Here is an 18335-nt window from a genome sequence, read left to right as displayed (position 1 = left end):
AAATAAGAAACAACTGGCTTTAGTCTAAAATATGCCTCAAAAGAAGTCATAGCTGCAACAATAAATGGTATCGAGGATATGAGCTAATGTGGCACACACTGAGGTGTCTGCCAATGCTCCATCATAGTTCAAGTCATCTTGACCACACTCTTCTTCTCCTCTAAAATGCTATTCTCTTGCGGAGTGTTGTTAGCATACTCGTGATGAATCCCTCGATCTACACAAAATCGAGATAATTTGTTAGAGAAAAACTCTTCACCTTTCTCGGATCTCACTATCTTAAGCTTCTTGCCTGAACGGTTTTCCTTGAAGATGGCCAATCCTTAAAATGTGAGAAAGCTTCTAATTTTAGTACCAAAAAATGTGCCCATGTCATCATGATGTTATCATCCACAATCAACATAAAGTAAAGACTTCCCTTGAGTGAGTCTTCCCTCATCAATCCACACAAGTGTGTAGAAAAAAGCTCCAAGGGCTCTTTGCCCATCTCAAAGCCTTGTTGGAAATCACATCTCTATGCTATTTACCACAAATACAAGATACACACAACGAATGGTTCACCCCAACATCTAACGATAGCTAGTCATGAGCTGCCCTCCTAAGATACTTATAATTGAGGTGGCTGTACCAAGCATGTCATAGCTTGGACTAAGACTGAGAAGTAAGAAGAAGAGAAGTAAGAGTCGAAGAACTCCGCATCTTATAGACCTCATTCTGCTCATGCCCCTAGCAAAGCACCTTTTGTCTTTCCATCCAAAACCTTAAAGAAGTCCTTGTCAAACTTAACTGTGAGACCAAGTCCACAAATCTTGCTCATGGAAAGAAGATGATAGCCCAAGTTTGGAACATACAAAACCTCCACAATATGAGCACCACCGTGACCATCCACAATCAGCTGCATATCACCCTTATCCTATTAGTGACTGAGGAACTATCACCAATCAAGATATGCCCATGCATCAGATGCACATAGGCAATGCCATCTGGAGGAGTCATGTAGCAAGAAGTGCAATAGTCCACAACCCACTCGAGTCTCCATGGCCATCAACATTGCATTAAACAAATTTTGTGAAGAGGGCTCAATAACCTCCCAATGTAGAGACGTTGTTGAGGAAGGAGCAACCAAATGCTCCTAGTCATTTGTAGTCTTCTTTCCTCCTTAGTATCCTTCTTATCCTTGTCGTGGCAATCTTTCTTTCAGTGACTAGTCTTGCCACAAATGCGGTAAGTGGACTCCTTGTCCTTGTTTTTGTCTTTCTTTTTTTGCTTTTGCTTCCCCTTCTTTTTGGAAGCCCAACCTGTAAGAGCCTTAGATTTTTTTAAATTCATATCCTTCAGTTGTTTCTCTTGGTCCAAGGCCATAGGACCCAGCTTCTCCCATTTAAGGGTCTCTATCTGCCCTAGAGTAATCAAATCGGAGTATAATGCACTGAATCAACGGGGCAGCTGTAATAACAAATTAATCACCATATCCTATGAAGCGATCACCTAGCCAACATTTTGAACCTGCACCTATAGCTGTCGAAGCTTGTTCACATGCTCCTACATGGAAGCACAATTGCTTGGATTCAAAGTCCGCATCTGCACCTCCAAAGAACCCTCATTATAATAGTCATCATGTTATTAAGTTGAGCTAGTTCAAGACATATCTCCAGAGCATCGGTAGCATGTGTTAGCAATCATCATTGTCGTGCCTTACCATCTCCTACCTGTGAGCCATAATCTAAGTCAAACAAGGACTTTAGGAGCTCTAACCTATCTATCACTTGCTTTGACGAAGGAGGTAGCTTATTCTAGAGCACTCATTTTTTTGCCTTTTAGTGCATTTTCTCCTCCAAACAAGATGATGTGTGCATTTCCCAAGTAATTTTTGCATACACCAATCTCCCTTCACCTGCCAAACAGTGTTCATATTTGCCAGGATTTTTTCTGAGCACATCTGGCACTTTTTTCTGCATTTACTACATTTGGACCAACATTAAATGCTGGTCAGTCATACTTTAGGCCCTAGAGTGCAAGCGGCCAGTTTTTTATGGTTATGCCTATATATTTGGCACTCCTTTCACCTAGAATACACATTCTTCAGTCTTCCTTTGGCAAGTGCACAATCCGACTTCATCGTCTTCCTCCGTCTTCAATGCTATCGCCATCATTAGCTTAATTTGGTACCCTCATTGATGGTGTGGGCTGCATGCAAGGACTAATCAGTCCTACTTCTATATTCAGCATTATTTCCTTGTTCAGTGCAAATTTTCTTCTTCTCTTACAATCTCTCTTTGTTCCTTTGTCTGTGTGTTCGTGTTTCCTTTCCATTAAGCATTCTCACATGGTATCATCACCTGAGGGAGACACAGAGCTGATTTCTCGCAGAGAAGACCACCCTAGAGTGCTAGATGGCCTTGCCACATCGGTGTTTTGCTGAAAAGGCAGCTTTCTGCTTGGAGGCGACAGCTCTTTCCTTGTGTAGGCAATAGTATTTCCCCCCCACGTGGACCTTCTACATCAACTTCCCCCCACGTGGACCTTCTACATCAACTTCCCTATGATCCTGTAGCAATTTTCTCCTGTTTCAAGGCTGTATACAACCAAAACACAGATTTCTAGTGGATGTCTTGCAAGATATCAAAGATACCTTACAACCAATTTCACGGCTTTGATGATACAAATGAGGAGCATTCTCAACACACCTCCAAATGGCGGCGATATTATCGCGAACACTATCACATGGATCTTGAAGAACTGAGGTCACCTAGCTCGTTTGTTCGGGAACCCTCTTCTTCCTGTTCTCTCCATGTTTCACAAAAGGCATGTTCTACTAGCCTCCATATGCCATCCATAGTACCCTCTATACAGGTGGCCATACTCCCTTCCTTACCCAAAGAAGACTTGTTTGATGGTTCAAACTACTCGCTTTGGTCAGGTAAGGTGGAGTGTATTCTTGATACCTTTGATCTTTAGGAGTTTATTACCTTCCCTATTCCCCATGTCCAATGGAGAATCCCACTGTTGGATCATTGATAGATCGTGTGGCCTTATGGGATCAACCCAACACTAGAGCTCGATATTTCCTCTTTATGAGCTTATAGGATTCTGTCCTAGTGCATGTACGCAAGTTGTGGATAGTAGCAGAAGTGTGGCCAAAGCTCGTCTATTTATACTATTAAAAGACATTTGCCAACCAGATTACTCTCGAGAAGAAATTATGGATGCTCACTATTGATGATTCTCCTTCCATCAAGGATCATGTCAACACATTGAAGGATATGAGAGAGAAGCTTCTGTCCCTTGGCAAGATGATCTCTTTAGAGGATATAGCCATGATTCTTTTGACTCAGTTACCATCTCTCCGGTTTGATGTCTTCTATACCAGCCTTCTTACATTAAGGCCAATGTTCCAAAATACATAACCTGTGAATAGTTGGTTTTCATCTCTTCTGAGTAAATCCCAGCTGCATAAGAACAACACAACATGTCCAGATCAACATCCCTTTTAGGAAAGCATTTTTTGTGACCAAAACTCAATGATTCCTGTGCAGAATTGCATTCTACAGATCTCTGAATTCACAGTTATTACTGTCCAGCATGTCCAGAATTCATTGTTCTTACTGTCCAGCATATGCAGAATTCACTGTTCTTACTGTCCAACATGTCTTGCATTTTCTGTGCCTAATACTCAATGATTCATGTGCAGAATTTTAGAGAAAACACAAAATTGTACCTTCGATGGAATAAGTCCATCATACGAAGCATTTTCTCTGAGAATAGAGAGAAAGTTGATCAGAGGGAGCAAGCTCTACCTCCGTACTTAAGTTAGAGACGTAGAAGTACTCTCCATGGCTGATTTTCTTGCAGCAATCTGCCCTCAGCTCCTCAAAACTTCATTTTCTCATCTGCCCTTTATGCCTATTACGTTTTTTTTAATGCTCTCTCTCTCTCTTTTTGGAATTCATGCCACATGGCATACATGTAACAATTTTCCCGTTTAAACCTTCTGGTCTAAAATTCTCCATGATCGGTGTAAAATTTGACCTCAGCACAAGCCAGAGAATTAATCCTCGTGCAAAAACGAAGACAATAACGCGAACAAATTCTGGGTTCCAAAATAGTAACTCCCTAAATTTTAGGGATGGTGACCCTTGTATTCCTCAAGTAGTTCTGAGCAACTTTTATTATTGTGACCTCATCAAAAAGTGTAATGTGGCTCTGTTACGATGACTTTTATTCCGTGAGCATTCTCACATGTGCATCTTCTGTTTTGGCCAGGCTCATTGTCCTACACCATCTCCAATGGCTAAGCACACAATCCCAAACCACTGGCATTCTATTCTTCAGTGCCCATTCAATATGGAACCGGTCCTAAGGCTCAGACAAACCATTAGTCCAATTTGTCCCTCTGGCTGCCTCTTCTGGCCATGCAAAGATCCCGGCTTATTCCAAGAGAACTCTGGGGGTAAGAAGCAACAACAACAAAAGAAAAGAAAAATAAAATATTTATATAAGTAAATAAGAAAAGCAACTGTAAAAAGTATCACCACCTGGTGACACTAAGCGATATATCCATACTATCAATAGAAAATTTCTAGCATATGTTGAGCAGCTGCAAGCAGAGCATGAAATAGGTATCTACAAGCTTTAAAAGGATTTCACAATACCATCCAACACCAAATGCATATCATGACCTATCGCAACCCTCATTTTTGCCAACATTGTAAGAGCATTTAAAATCCATAGCATAACAAAATAATAGATTCACTCCTTTGCCACATTCTACTAGAAAAATAACATGGCTTACCACAGTTAGATTTTCAGCAGCTCTAGCAACAGATCTTCTTATTGACCTGGCAATAACCCTTGATGCAAGCCTCCCAACAACTTCGGCAGGCAGAAACAGTGCTTGCTGCTGAGCTGTTAGAGAGAGCTGCTAGCATCCATAACATGATGTTCAAACACAAATGGAATACCAAAACTTGCTGCAGAATAGTGAAGCTCACTTGATGTACTAAAATCTATAGCAGAAATGGGAGTTACCTCTGATATCACTAGAAGGTCAGGAATATACTTGATATTACGTTGAAAAGTAGTAAAGATGTCTTCCCAGGTCAAAAGTTTCACATCCGTCTCAATCTGGCAAGATAGACCACAATCGAATGCTTGTTTAAACTAATGTTTCAGATGATATCAGACAAAACTTCTAACAAAAATCGTACACTTACATTGTCCATATCTGAAGCTTCACTTAGGCCTTCAGCAATGATTGCACTGAGTCTGCTCAATGTAGCAAGATTTTTGAAGTCTTCTTCTTCTAGTAAGGTGGGAATTGAAGGCCGTATCACTCCCGATGGAAGATTTGAGAGAATTGTGTCAAGAGTGGATTCGAATGTTGCTCGGTTGAAAGCATCCAAACCCTAAATAACTTCAGAAGCAATGTAAGCTTAGGAAAGTCAACACACTTAACATTTTCCCATAAACATTCAAAGCACATTCCAGCTCCAGCAAGAAAATTAATACCTTAGCAACCTCATCCAGTAATGTCTCACGAACAAAGTCTCCCTGAAAGTATGGGGAATTTGAAATCAATTCTCTACATCCAATGTGTTTTCAGTCCCTTCCTCATACCACCCAAATCTGGGCTTTCAAGAAAGCCTAAGACTTGAATATGCCCTTCCAACTTGACATACATTAAAGTCAGAGGTATGATTAAGAGTAGAAGGGGACACCAATACAGGTGAAAAGAAAGAGTTGCAACATACTCAGAATGTAACATAAAACAGTTTCACATATACGACATGCTCAACATGTAAGAGAAAAATTTTCATCTCATTCCCATAGGCCTAAATAGATCAGTTGATTTTTGTTCAACGTTGAATTACTTAAAATCATTCAGTCAAAGAAAGCAGTCCACTAGCATCTCACTTTACCAAGACCATGGATCATTTTTCCAGGCTCTAACCTAGCTGGAGTAATAGCAGTGGCTCATGCCTTAAGGTGGAATCCACATCCTTAGTTACAAAACCGACGGCCATACCTTCATTGTGTGTGAAGAGAAGGGAGGAAATCTTTTTTTTTTGACTGAAAAGAGTTGTAACTAATATTAACGAAACTCTTAACACTGAACATTATAAATAAACACACCACTAGACTGTGCAACCTACAATTACAAACTCTTACACAAAGCACATTTAGTTTGTGAATATCCAGTAGTGTAAAAGTTCTCCCATATGTTGACATACCTTTTCCACTCATGTTGTCAGTAAATTTGTTAAATGTAAGACTTACGTTAACCCCTTGGGATCAAGAAATCCCTTATGCTACTTCCAGCCCAAGATTGCTGCCATACAGGTTACCATTTGGCTGTAGGTGCTGCCACCTTGCTCTTGGCTGAGCCGTTCCTACTATTGGAGGAGCTGCCCTGCTCCTGGCTGAGCTGCCTTGCTTGTGGTCGTGTGAAACCAGCCTTCCTTCTCGGACAGGGTGGTGAAACCTAATTAAGCACTTAATTGCAGCAATTAACAAATTCATAAAATTAAAATGCACACTTTACAATCTTGGACATTGGACACCCTATTGGCCCCAAAACTGGAACACCTTTCGGTATTTCTTTAATTTATATTGGCCCCCTTGCTGCCACAAATGATCAGCAAGCCTTGAAACCAATTTGCCCCTTGAAATTCCTTGATTTCAACTGCTGGAATTCAAGTCTTAAGCCCTTAATTCTAAACATGCATCTCGAGGTGGCTGTCAAACCCTAATATCTGCTGCAAATTAAATCTGCACCACAGATTGACTGAAATATCTTCCTCTAATGGCTTAAACTACTCGAAAATGCTGAGATAACTTGAGAGACAGCTAGGGGATAAGAGAGAAGGTTGTAGAGAGAGAAATTTCAAAGTTTCATCTCGCAAGAAACGTTGAAAAGCTACGGCTACCCTATTCAAACAACCATGAAAGCTGTCATCTATAACTTAGGACCACCAAAAAGACTGCTGCCCCCTCCAATATGTTGTCATCTACACCAAAAGGACCTTGGGTTGTTTCCACCTGCTCCTAGAGGGCTCCAAACTGTTGTCACATGCTGTAAGAATGATCCTTAGTGGCTGCAAATCGCATCAGTACCCTCTACGTGCTCTCTAACAGCTTTCTTCTCTCTCACAATGACTAGAATAGAATTCCACTAGCGCCTAAAAACGTTTTTTCCACTTGCATGGGCAAGTTTTGACAAATGGAAACCTTTTAATCCCATTTTCCAACACTATCCAACTTATTAAATTAATTTTCAAAATATTAATTCTAAAAAATAATTTAACAATTATTCTAGTGCTTAAAAATTAAATTCCACCAGCCAATAATTAAATTAGCTAGACCAATTTGTCTTTCAAGTATTATTGAGCAGTTATTGACCCTTACACTAACATTAATTAATTAATTAGTACCTAGTCTCTAATGTCACCACTGACATTAGTGGCCAATAAATTGGACTAGGCCAAAATCTGACACCGAGTACCACCTAGAACTTATTAGGCATAACTTATTTCAGTTTTTTCATTTGGTACCAACTGATATCTCGAGGTCTTGGGTCCCACACTGTGAAATAATTAACTTGCACCTCACATGTGCAAGTCACATTAGCACATTTGATTAACTTTTAATCAAATGCCCTACAGCATTTGCTCATAGTTGCGTTTCTATTGTTAGCACTTGCATTTGTTGTTGGTTCACACATCCAGCTCCCTTGCATCAACATTAGAGAAATACTGCACTTGGGATCTGTCTCCAAATAATGACACTCTCTCACTTGCCTTTCTCAGCCCACTCCCACAAGAGAGTCGCAATTGGACAGTCTTAGTACCTTAAGTTCCCTCCATTGTATCTCTCTTACCTTCATCATTCATTACACATTGCATTCATTTATTTGTCAATTGCTTCTTCTTCTTTTTCATTCTTGTCTAAGTTCGCTATGTGTTGTCGTAATCACAAACAGTCTCTTATCTGGAAACCCTAAAGTATCTTCACACTAGATACTTACACACTGAAAGTATGGGGACAGTTAGTATAGGCCCCTCCATAGATTACAATGGCATCCCAAAAAGTCGGTCTGGAGAGACACATTCCTTCATAAAGCAAGGCCTTCTTTGGCTACAATACCAAGTTGGGGAGGACAATACAGGGAAATAGAATCAAACCAAAGCCAGTTGAAACTCAACATTAATACAAAAGAAGGTATATCTGCCTCTTACTTGGGTAACTTTGAAGGAGATTCCATGATGGCTCCAAATCCAAGAAGATCTCACTCTTACCTTGGTTACGAGCATATAGGAGCTTCACAGTTCGTAACTAACTTGGCTATAGCAAATCTTCTATAGCATGTGCAATGTGTGGAAATGCACAAAAGACTCGGACTGTCCTAAGGCCCAAGGTTGTGAAGGACAACCAGCAAGATAGTCTTTCATAGTATAGGCGAGACTATCAAAATCACTTGGGTGGCAATAGCTTGCATCATGGACAAAGGCCTAGTATGTGGATATGAGGATCTTCAAGACAGTAATTCCTTTCTCATTGTTGGCCAGCACTTGAGCATTATCCTAACCAAACTTCTTATAGCTAGAGGGATTGAAAGGCATTGTCACGCATGAGAGCGAACGGCTAGTATTATTACTTGCTTCATTTGGTGTCATGAGCACATGTATTTTTGAAATCTCACTTGACATGTGGATCAATTTTTAATCACATGACTAAGTAAATGTTGCACATGTGAGGTGCAACTGAGGTTAGAGTAAATTTATGAGCCCGAGACCCGAGAAAATCACGGGATGTCAAAGGAAAAAATTGTTATAAGTTATGTTGCAAGGGTACTTCGTGGTATCTGGTGTCAATTGTTGGCCTAGGTCATTCATTTGGCCATAAGTGTTAATTGCTGACACTAGAGATGTGGCGTTTAATGGTACCTAACGCCAATCTAAAGGTCAAAGATGGCACAAAGAGACTCGCAAGTGAAAGATGCCTAGCCAATTTAATTATTGGCTAGTCATATTATTTTTCTGGGTACCGAAATAATTATTAGATTAAATTTCAATAATTAAAGGCTGAAAATTAATATTTAATGATGGATAACGTTAGAAAAACCATTTGGAAAGACTATCACTTGGCAAACCTACCCATATAGACTGGAAAAAGGCTAAAGAAGACAAAAAACGAGATCAATCTTGCTGTAGCAAATGTGGGAGAGCTGTGAATAGCCATGGCCAACCTATTTTCAACCATTGCAGCCAACCACGAGTAAGTTTTGAGCAAGCGATTGCGAATTCGAACCCTCCACAACTGGGCAAATGCATCCAAGTACAAGGTGACAACTGATTTGAATATCAAAACTATACGCGACAACATTTAATGCTGTTGTGGCAAGGCAGCAGCTGCATTTGTTTGATTTTTAGTCATTCTTTGCGACAAAACTCTCACTTTTCTCTCTCTACAGCTTTCTCTCTTATCTCCCATCCATTTCACGATCTTGCTCCGAAGATCTCAGCATTTGGACCCTTTGGAGACTGAGAAACTGTAAATTTCTCTACTATCAACCCTAATTGCAACAGAAATTAGAATTTAGCAACGGCCTTGAAAAGGATGTCAGAAATTGCAAGCTCCAAGACTTGGATTTTTCAAAGCTGAACGTGAATTTCAGCTAAATTCAGGTAGAGGACTAGCCAGCCATTGAACTTGGGGCATTTCCATTGTCTATAAAGTGGGTGAAGGCCAATTGAGTACCCGAATCAAGGGGTAAATAAAATTGAAGAACTTGCTAGTCACTTTGGACAACAAGGGGAGTTTGGATTGCGAAGGGGATCGGGAGAATCCCACTGTAAATCAACTTCTTCTTCAATAAAGCTAAAGAAATACCGAAAGTGAAACCAATTTTGGGGCCAATCAGGTGTACATTGTCCAAGATCAGTAGGTAAATTCGTATATTCAGATTTGCATTTATTGATTGCTGCTGTAATTAAGTTGTAATCAGGGATTTACCACCCATCCACTTAAGGAAGGCTGGTTCCATTTGGTAATCTATGAGACATTTCTACTGAAAAGATTCTAGGATCTGGACAGAGATGCTTTATCACCAGCCAACTTGATGCACCCCTCTATTTGCATTCAGTTGACTTTGTCATGTTATTCACTTATTTTAACGGGAATGATTTGACCATTATAGATTCTCATAATGCTAAGGTTCTTGATACATCTCAGAAACTTTTGGATAGTAATACCACAGGTAGCCATGCCTTGTTTCCCCAACATGTAATCTCTATTAAAGTTTATTTCCACCTTGAACTGACAAACATGGACATGATTTGTGGCATTTGAACAAATCACTAAGATAGTGGATAAACAACCTTGGTAAGATTTGGAAGAACAAGCTGTCATTGAAATGAAGTCTCTTTTTTTTTGGATATGCATGGTTGAAATTCTGTCAGTGGATCAAAAACTGGAGTTTTGTCAGTGGGTAGTCAAATATCATTGCTTCCTCTCATTGCTTGCAAGTTCCTATACTTGGAGATGGTTCCACATCTCGTTTCATAATGGACGCCTTGTGAGCTTTTCAATAGACTTTCTTCCTACTTGCATGCCAGATTTTCTTCACAGATATGGGGTAAATTTTTCTGGTTAATGGCAAGTTCTCATTTTGGATTGTCCAAGTACTCATAGATCTTTACTTGGGTTAGATTTTGGCCATCATGGACACATGGACTCCATGAAATCAGGCATGCACAAGTGGCCATTAGATCATTTCAGACATGGCTTTTTTCTTCGCTCATTGCAGCAATCATTTATGATAGCTGTCAGTTAGGAGACACTGATCAGTCTATTATGGTTATGTTTTACCACTGTTTTGATTTGTTTGAAATTGTCTTTTCCCAAAAAAAAAGTGTGTGTACTTGGTATCAATTTTAAAGATACAAAGAAAGCCTGCAAATGATCAACACATAAAGGATATCAGATCTACATGAAAAAACTACGCATATCTTACCTTCTCACTCAAAAGAAAAGTTAGCATCTTCTTCATTAGAGCTTTTCTGCCATCATCCAGTATTTCTTCTTTTCCAACAAGTGACTCTGTTGTTGAAGACCTTAAAGACTAGTCATAGAATGTATACAACAGTTTTAGAAGAAGCATATGCTTAACTCTTTAAAATTTTCTAAAAGATCTAGTTCTATAACATTGAGGCTTCAGAACGCAAAAGAAATGGACAAATATATTGACTATTTCCACTTAGAGATCTCATAACATAGGAATGATTTCTCGCATGCCATTCTTGAGTTTTCTTTGTCAGAAGTAGCTTGAATTATGTCAAAATATGTTCATTTTAGTATCAGGCGGTCCGATTCTGACCTCAGTAACGAGGGATTCCAATCGATCAATCTGAAATATGCCATCCTGCTAAAAAATACCAGCAACAAGTTAGTTAAAGAAGTTTGGTTGAAACTACCCTTTCTTACAGTGCATTTTATTAGCACATATCTTGATAAAGCAGAGACAATTGTGGAAAGCAAAGGCTCAATGAATCAACAATGGTAAAAAAATATTTACAGTAAGAGTAATATTTTTTACAGTAAGAGTAAAACATATATTGAGATTTGACTGCTAATAGAAATATGTAAAGAAAGTATTAAAGGCTCCAACCTAAGCATGGTAATATCGATGTAACACTTTTACTTATCAAGTAAAGTCAAGTATTTTCTTAGATTGCTTTTCCATATGAAATGTTAACACACTCACCCCTCAAGTTGAGTGAAATTCTACACATTTCTCAAGTATTATTACTGGCCTATTTCTTAAATATAGTTCTTTTCTCCGCTACAACTACTACACTTAGATGTGGAAACCTAAGGATTTACATGATAGTATAAACATCACATTAATAATTCGATGCTTATAAAATTTGCAGATGGCAGCCCTATAAAAGAAATAACTTCTAATACTGGAGATTTTAAGGATTTATCCACCCCTTCTCCCATTGTATGAGGTACAAAAAAGGCTCTATCAACAACCAAGAGATTCACAAATTTATTCAAGCCAAGGAAACGAAGCATCAAGCGAGAGGGTAATCAACCCTTCTAGCAATTTTGAAAATTAAAAACAAGTTGCTACTCCCACAGAAGCACTGCTTGAAACCAACAGGAACTATGAAAATGGTTTCATTGATGCATTTTAAGATGGCTGAAATAATGTCAACAGCTTATATAAATCTTCATGAATCTCAACCCAATACTCCTCAAATTGCTACAATAGAGTTACAACCAGCAAAATTCACTACCTTGATACCTTTGGTACCTTTCTAGTTCACTGCCCCAGTACCTTCACTACCTTTCAGAGAACTCAATTTGATAAGAATAGAAAAACATTATAAATGTAGATCATGAATCGTTAGAATTTAATGACTCCTATTACTATTGACATTTTGCGCGTATATGCAAGTCTAACACCCTCCAAACAAACAAAATGCAGGACAAACGCTATTAAGGATACCTCTTGCATCAGAACAAGGTCTCCAATTTTACGTAATCTCATACTTTTTTAGTTCAAGAAAAGAAAATTCTAGTACTAAGGCCTCGGCAAAAAAACTCCCAAGTTAAATACGAAGTACAAGGGACTCTCAGAAGCATAACTAAGTACATCACAAATACAATGGTTGTGTGAACGACAAATACAGTGGGCTATAATGGCAAACCATCTGAGGGGGAGTATGGAAGAAAGTGCAGGAGTTCCATGTCCACAAGAGAGCCTCTCTTCTCTTCCTCATCCTCTTAGAGCTGGCCTGCATCTTCTCCCATCTCCTGCAAAGAGAGTGAATGATCTCTATCCCAATCCTTGATAAAGTCTCTGCTGTGGATACATCCTGAAGGTCAATAACATGTGCCATAGCTGCATCTTCCGGTCCAGATGTACCAAGGTATGATACTAACAATCAGCTCCCACCTGTGGCAATGTTCTTGTGTTCACTCCGCTTGCGAGTAATTTGGGGTGGGGATCCTAATGAGATAAAGTCTATGCTCCCTCCACCTTGGCCTCAATCATAACATGGGTTCCCCCATGGCCCTGTAGTCTCTATCTCTACGTCTCCTGTAGCAACTCCTGGAATGCAAACCAATCTCCCCTATTAATCCAACAACCTGTAGAGAGAATCTCCCCCATGATAAGTATGTTCTCTGTCCAAGAGTTTGGCCCAACTCTGAATCTCAAATAATGACTGAAAAGAAGAGGCTGCCTCTTCTCTTTGACAGTAGTTGGGGGTAGTTGGTGAAGCCCTGATGATACCAATTCCATACTCTAATAATGGCAACCACAAATCTAACCTCAAAGCTCCTCCCTAAGTCTCTAGTTTTAATCTCCTGAAAAATACAATGGACACTCAGCTGCATGGTCGTCAATGTGTAGGTGACATAACCCACAGCCTCCCTATTAGAAGTCTCTTCTAGGGCTCCTCACCTAGAAGCAATCCCCTAACGATGAGCCTGCCCAATAAGACTTTGCTCTAGCTATCTAGGTCTATGATCCCCAATCCTCCTCTAAATCTAGACCATATGATGACATCCCATCTTCTCCGGACCAAATAAAATCCCTCACAAGGTGCTTCACCTGGCTGATGCATGACTCGGAGAATGCCCACCAGGAAGTGATATACCACATGGCTGCAAGAAGAACTTGGTTGGCGACTACTAGTCTCCCTACAAGTGAAGTCTCACTAGCTCCAATAAACAAGGTTGTGTCTAATGCTCAAAAGGAGAGGTGCCAACTAATCCAAGATATCTCACCGCGATCCCAAGAACCCGCGTGATATCCTCATGTGGTGGGCACTCCACCCACCTAGTGTTCACATACCCAAAACCCATAGGACTTGTACCAATTAATTAGAGCGCCTACTACTTTGCAAAATATGTCCATGGCCATTACAAAGGCCGTATAGTTACCCTCATCCCCATCTAGATAGATTGTTGTGTCATCAATAAACTCCACATCAAGAAGCTCCTCAAACTCAAGGATGGGGAGCCTGATGCCTCTGATACCTATAGATCTATCTCTTAAGAAGGATCTCATGGCCTCTGCTACAAATAAAAACAAAAAGGGGGCTAGCGGACAGCCATGTCTAACCAATCTCTAAACGTCGAATCTATTTCCTCACACCCCACCAGTCAAAACTTGGCTATGTGTTGAGGAGTAAAGAGCTACAACTCCCCTAACCCACTACTCTAGATATCCGCCCCTCAACATCGTGCCCTCCAAGAACTCCCGATCCACACAATCATGTGCCTTCTCAAGGTCGAGGAGGAGCACAACAAGGTCTTGGTTCCTAGATCAAGCCAGAGTTCTGGACTCCCAAAAAGTGAAAATGTTCCAAGATGCTACACTCTTGGACAAAACCTATTTGAGTGGGGTGTATACTAGCCACTATCAATGGGGCTAGCTTGAAACTAATCGGCCTTGCAATGATCTTATTAGGAAATTCCAAGCAAAGTGACGAGTCTCCACTGTGTCATCTCCAGTCTGTCTCCATTCCCTTTGGGAATGAGATGAATCAGCCCCTCGAAAAGTCTCCCTGGCATAACCCCTGATGCAATAATCTCCTGAAAAGTTGAGATGAGGCCTATGCTGATAACAACCTAGTAGCTTGAAAAGGAGGACTTATCCCATCCGTCTTCTCCTAGACACTTGCATAAGGGAATTCCCAGAAATGCCTCCTCTAGCTCTTGCTTTGTAAAATGGGCCATCAGATATCTACCCGTCCTGTTTGTAACTACCCTCTTGGTACTCTGCAATACTCTCTCTTTGTCCCTCTCATAGCCAAGGTGCCTAGTAGTTGATTCTAGCAAAGTTGTGTAGCCACCTTTCTCATCTCCAAAGGACCATATGCAATGGATCCATCAGCTCTTTTCAATCTCTGAACACTCTATCTAGAGAGTTTTGGCCATGTGGTGCAGAAAAAATCTTTGTTAACCTTGTCACCAGACTAAGTCCAAAAGGAAGCTCTCATGTGAAACATATCTCATTTCCTTCAAAGCATCAATCTTTGATGTGGCAATGTGCATCTTCTCAACTATCCACGTGCACCCCGGCTGCCTCTCCTCCTCCCTCTATAGGGGAGTCAATGATGCTCCGGTGGATCTCTCCTTCTCTAAAAGGCCGTCTTTTCCTCATGGCCTCCTCCCTAAAAAAGGAACTAATCTCCTACAGGCTCTCATCCAAGTAACCAGTTGCTTGTCCAGCTAAGAAGGGTCTAGATCTCCAAATCTGTGTGAATGTCTTTCTAAAATCCTCCTATAGAACAAGTGCTCTAGAATTCTAACATTGGAGTGAGGTCCTCTCTCTCTCTCTCTCAAAGAGTAGCAGCTGAATATGTGAGAGTTCAAGAGGGTCGTGCCAAGTATGACACCTGTTACGACACAGCTGTCGTCCCACGCCCAATCATCCATATAGAACTAATCGATCCAAGAGAAAGTATCGGTTCCCATTGCCTTGTCTCTCCTAGAGAGCTGGAGCAAGCAAGTGGACCTACCAAACTCTACTGTGAACCATGAGTCCTGACCTCTTATCTGAAATAAGAGCTCTTCCCAAGTAGCCTTTTTAACTCCTCTAATAGTTTATGTGCATCTACCTCTTCTATCCTCAAGAGCCTCCACCATATTAAAGTTCCTCCCACTATCCAATGATCGACCTATGGTGGAGACTGGCTAAGGGTAATTCAAAATTGTCTCCTATCTTGCTGGCCATTTGGGGTATAAATGATCAACAGACCAACAAGTGCCTCCCCTACTATTATAGAGACCCACATGGCTCTCCTTGCAATAACAATATCCCAACCGTATATTGACCAGGTCCACTGCTGCCCAATGCATATGCATACTTCATCCTGTATCTTTATTACACCTATAGCTGCTACCCAATTAGTGTGACTTTGGCGTGGCAATAACTTTCTGTAACATCCGAATATCCTCTCTACCAAGAGATGGCAGTCCTACAACATGAGAAAATCAACCAATCCTCCCACTAATGCCCTATTCAAATCTTACCTCATGAGGCTCCAGCCCTGCCTACAGTGTCATCCTTCGAAGCCTCATACATCCCATGAGAGTATCCTAGTGGGTTGCATCTCAACCTCTCAGACCAGCATGGCTTTGCAGCCCATGCCTGTCTCTGCTACCTCCTAGCATATACCCTCTCATGTGTCCTCTCCGCTAGCTCTACTTCAAGGTGTAATGGGGGCAAGTCCTCAAAGTATGTGTCCAAGTCTTATGCCTCCTACTCACTCTCCTAGGTCTCCTTGGCTTTCCCCATGTGCTAGGTGTTGAGTACTCGCAATGGTCTCACTTCTCAATTCTCCACCTTGTGAGAAGAGAATCAAGGAGAGGCAATGCATCCACAAGTAGCTATATCTCTTGGAGGATGTTGATGTCACTATCTCCATGGGTTGTGTCAATCTATCTGCCATGCTACTGCAACCAAGGAATGTGAAATCTTTGGCTCCTAGGTAACCAAGAGAGTGTCTATGGGAGGTGTAGGAGACTGAAGTGGCACTGCAGAGCTAGCAATCTGAGGTCCTTGACCACTCTGTACCATCCCTCCACCTCTCTTTGCAGCTTTGGGCCTCTCTACTCCTACCTCCAGCCATCGTTTGCATGCTCTCATTGTCACTAACATTGTCTCCTCTATCTAGCATCACAGCATCTCTAGCGCTTTGCATCACCTCCTCCTCCACCAATGGGTTTGTTGTCTCCCTCAACCCTGAAGGGTGTCTGTGACTGACGTGTCTTGGTGTGTTCAGTTGCAAGATGTCCGATGATTGTACATGTAAAGCACTGGCCAAAATGTCATGTATATGTGTCCTGGGGCATTCTGATGCAAGATGTTTGATGATCATGTATGCAAAGTACTCGCCAAAAACTCTTGTATATGTGACTGGCTAGGTGACAAAACCTCCATGAACAAGAGATCCTGATGGTCTGAGGAAGGCAGTGTAAAGACTCTACCGACACGATACGTTGGACACATGGGCATCTGTGTGGCCTTCCAAGACTACATCGGCCAAAGTCCTGTCTCTCTATAATATAGCCTCATCCATCGCCAATTTGATCCTAAGAATATACAAGCACCAACATTTCACTAAGATTACAAGGTCACATGAATACTGACACACATGATGCTAACATCTGGATTTAAGATGATTCAAAGAGTGATTATCCTACCTTCCTTCATTACAACAACTAATAACATCTAAAGGTATACAAATATAAAGGTATTGTAATGCCACAAATATAAACCACACATGCCCCTAACCAAAAAGAATGGTAAGAGAAAGAGGTCATCCAAGGAGTGTAAGTGCCTTTATCACTACATGCATTTTTAGGGAAGCACGACTATAAACTTGGAGCGTGAGAAAGAAATATATTTATATGTCTCCAAATAGCCAAAATGGCCTATGAGACAAAGAAATGAGTGCGTCTAACCATGTCATCTCGACTGGAGAGCAACAATGAAAATGAAGATAACCAACTATGACTACTACAAGTATAAACCATCATCATGTACAAAATGATCTCTCGATAATCCTTTAGCTAACCTATAGGATCCCACGCTGATCATGTACCATCCTATAGACCATCATCATGTACAAAATGATCTCTCAATGATCCTTCAGCTAACATGTAGGATCCCAACCTGATTAATATGACTCTCTAGAAACAATGTCATGGGGTGATCCAAGACATGGAATCCACTCAGGGGAGGTACTTGTCTCTAATGGTGAGCAATGATGACATCACCATTAGTCTCATCATTAAATTTAATTAGAAGATGAAAATTCTACCAGAAAGGAGCCAAATCTTCAATTAAATGAATAAAATGGTACTAGATTGTTTTACATTTACATGTAAAGAAACTTTGATTTTCTACAAGAAAAAAATAGGACTACATTGCTTTATACTTACATGTAAAGAGATTTTCCTTTACTAAAACAGCTCCCTTTTTTAGAATACATTGAGATCTCGAAATATGCACATTTTTCCATAAAGAAAGCATTGGAGGACAATTATCTCCTTACGACTCTACTTCTAATCCGCTACAAAAATCAAGTGACAATAAAGAGGAATCTGAAACTTTGATTTCATAATTTCAGGTCGATACATCTCAACAAACCTATATGCTGGCAGCCAAAGCAACAGGAGAAGAACAAAGATATATTAATGCATGCTAGAGGCCCAATTAGCCTATGCGACAAAATAATATCCAACTGAGCCAACATAAATCCAATGGATGGCCTATGACATTGGCTCTGCCCATGTGATTAAAATGTGAAGGG

General features: G+C 40.5%; 1 protein-coding gene across 10 annotated transcripts in view; it reads right to left on the bottom strand.

The window, feature by feature from the left end:
• Positions 1 to 18335, bottom strand: part of LOC148034759 (Protein kinase superfamily protein) — a 148810-nt gene that overhangs the window by 17612 nt on the left and 112863 nt on the right. For 7 of the 10 annotated variants that reach the window (XM_087679727.1, XM_087679726.1, XM_087679724.1 and 4 more), the window contains 6 exons: positions 11375 to 11422; positions 11012 to 11119; positions 5509 to 5550; positions 5214 to 5405; positions 5029 to 5124; positions 4793 to 4918 (listed from right to left, as the gene is read on the bottom strand). In XM_087679727.1, the coding sequence (XP_087535853.1) occupies positions 4793 to 4918; positions 5029 to 5124; positions 5214 to 5405; positions 5509 to 5550; positions 11012 to 11119; positions 11375 to 11422 (612 nt within the window). Of the gene's footprint in view, positions 1 to 4792; positions 4919 to 5028; positions 5125 to 5213; positions 5414 to 5508; positions 5551 to 11011; positions 11120 to 11374; positions 11423 to 18335 lie in introns of those variants that run through there. The other 3 variants (XM_087679722.1, XM_087679728.1, XR_015691120.1) reach the window with 3 other exon arrangements.

This window comes from Lygodium microphyllum, chromosome 6, assembly GCF_053477565.2.
Source record: "Lygodium microphyllum isolate KBCC chromosome 6, Lygodium_microphyllum_v1.1.10, whole genome shotgun sequence".
NCBI lineage: Eukaryota > Viridiplantae > Streptophyta > Polypodiopsida > Schizaeales > Lygodiaceae > Lygodium > Lygodium microphyllum.
This window is presented reverse-complemented; position numbering and strand designations above follow the sequence as displayed.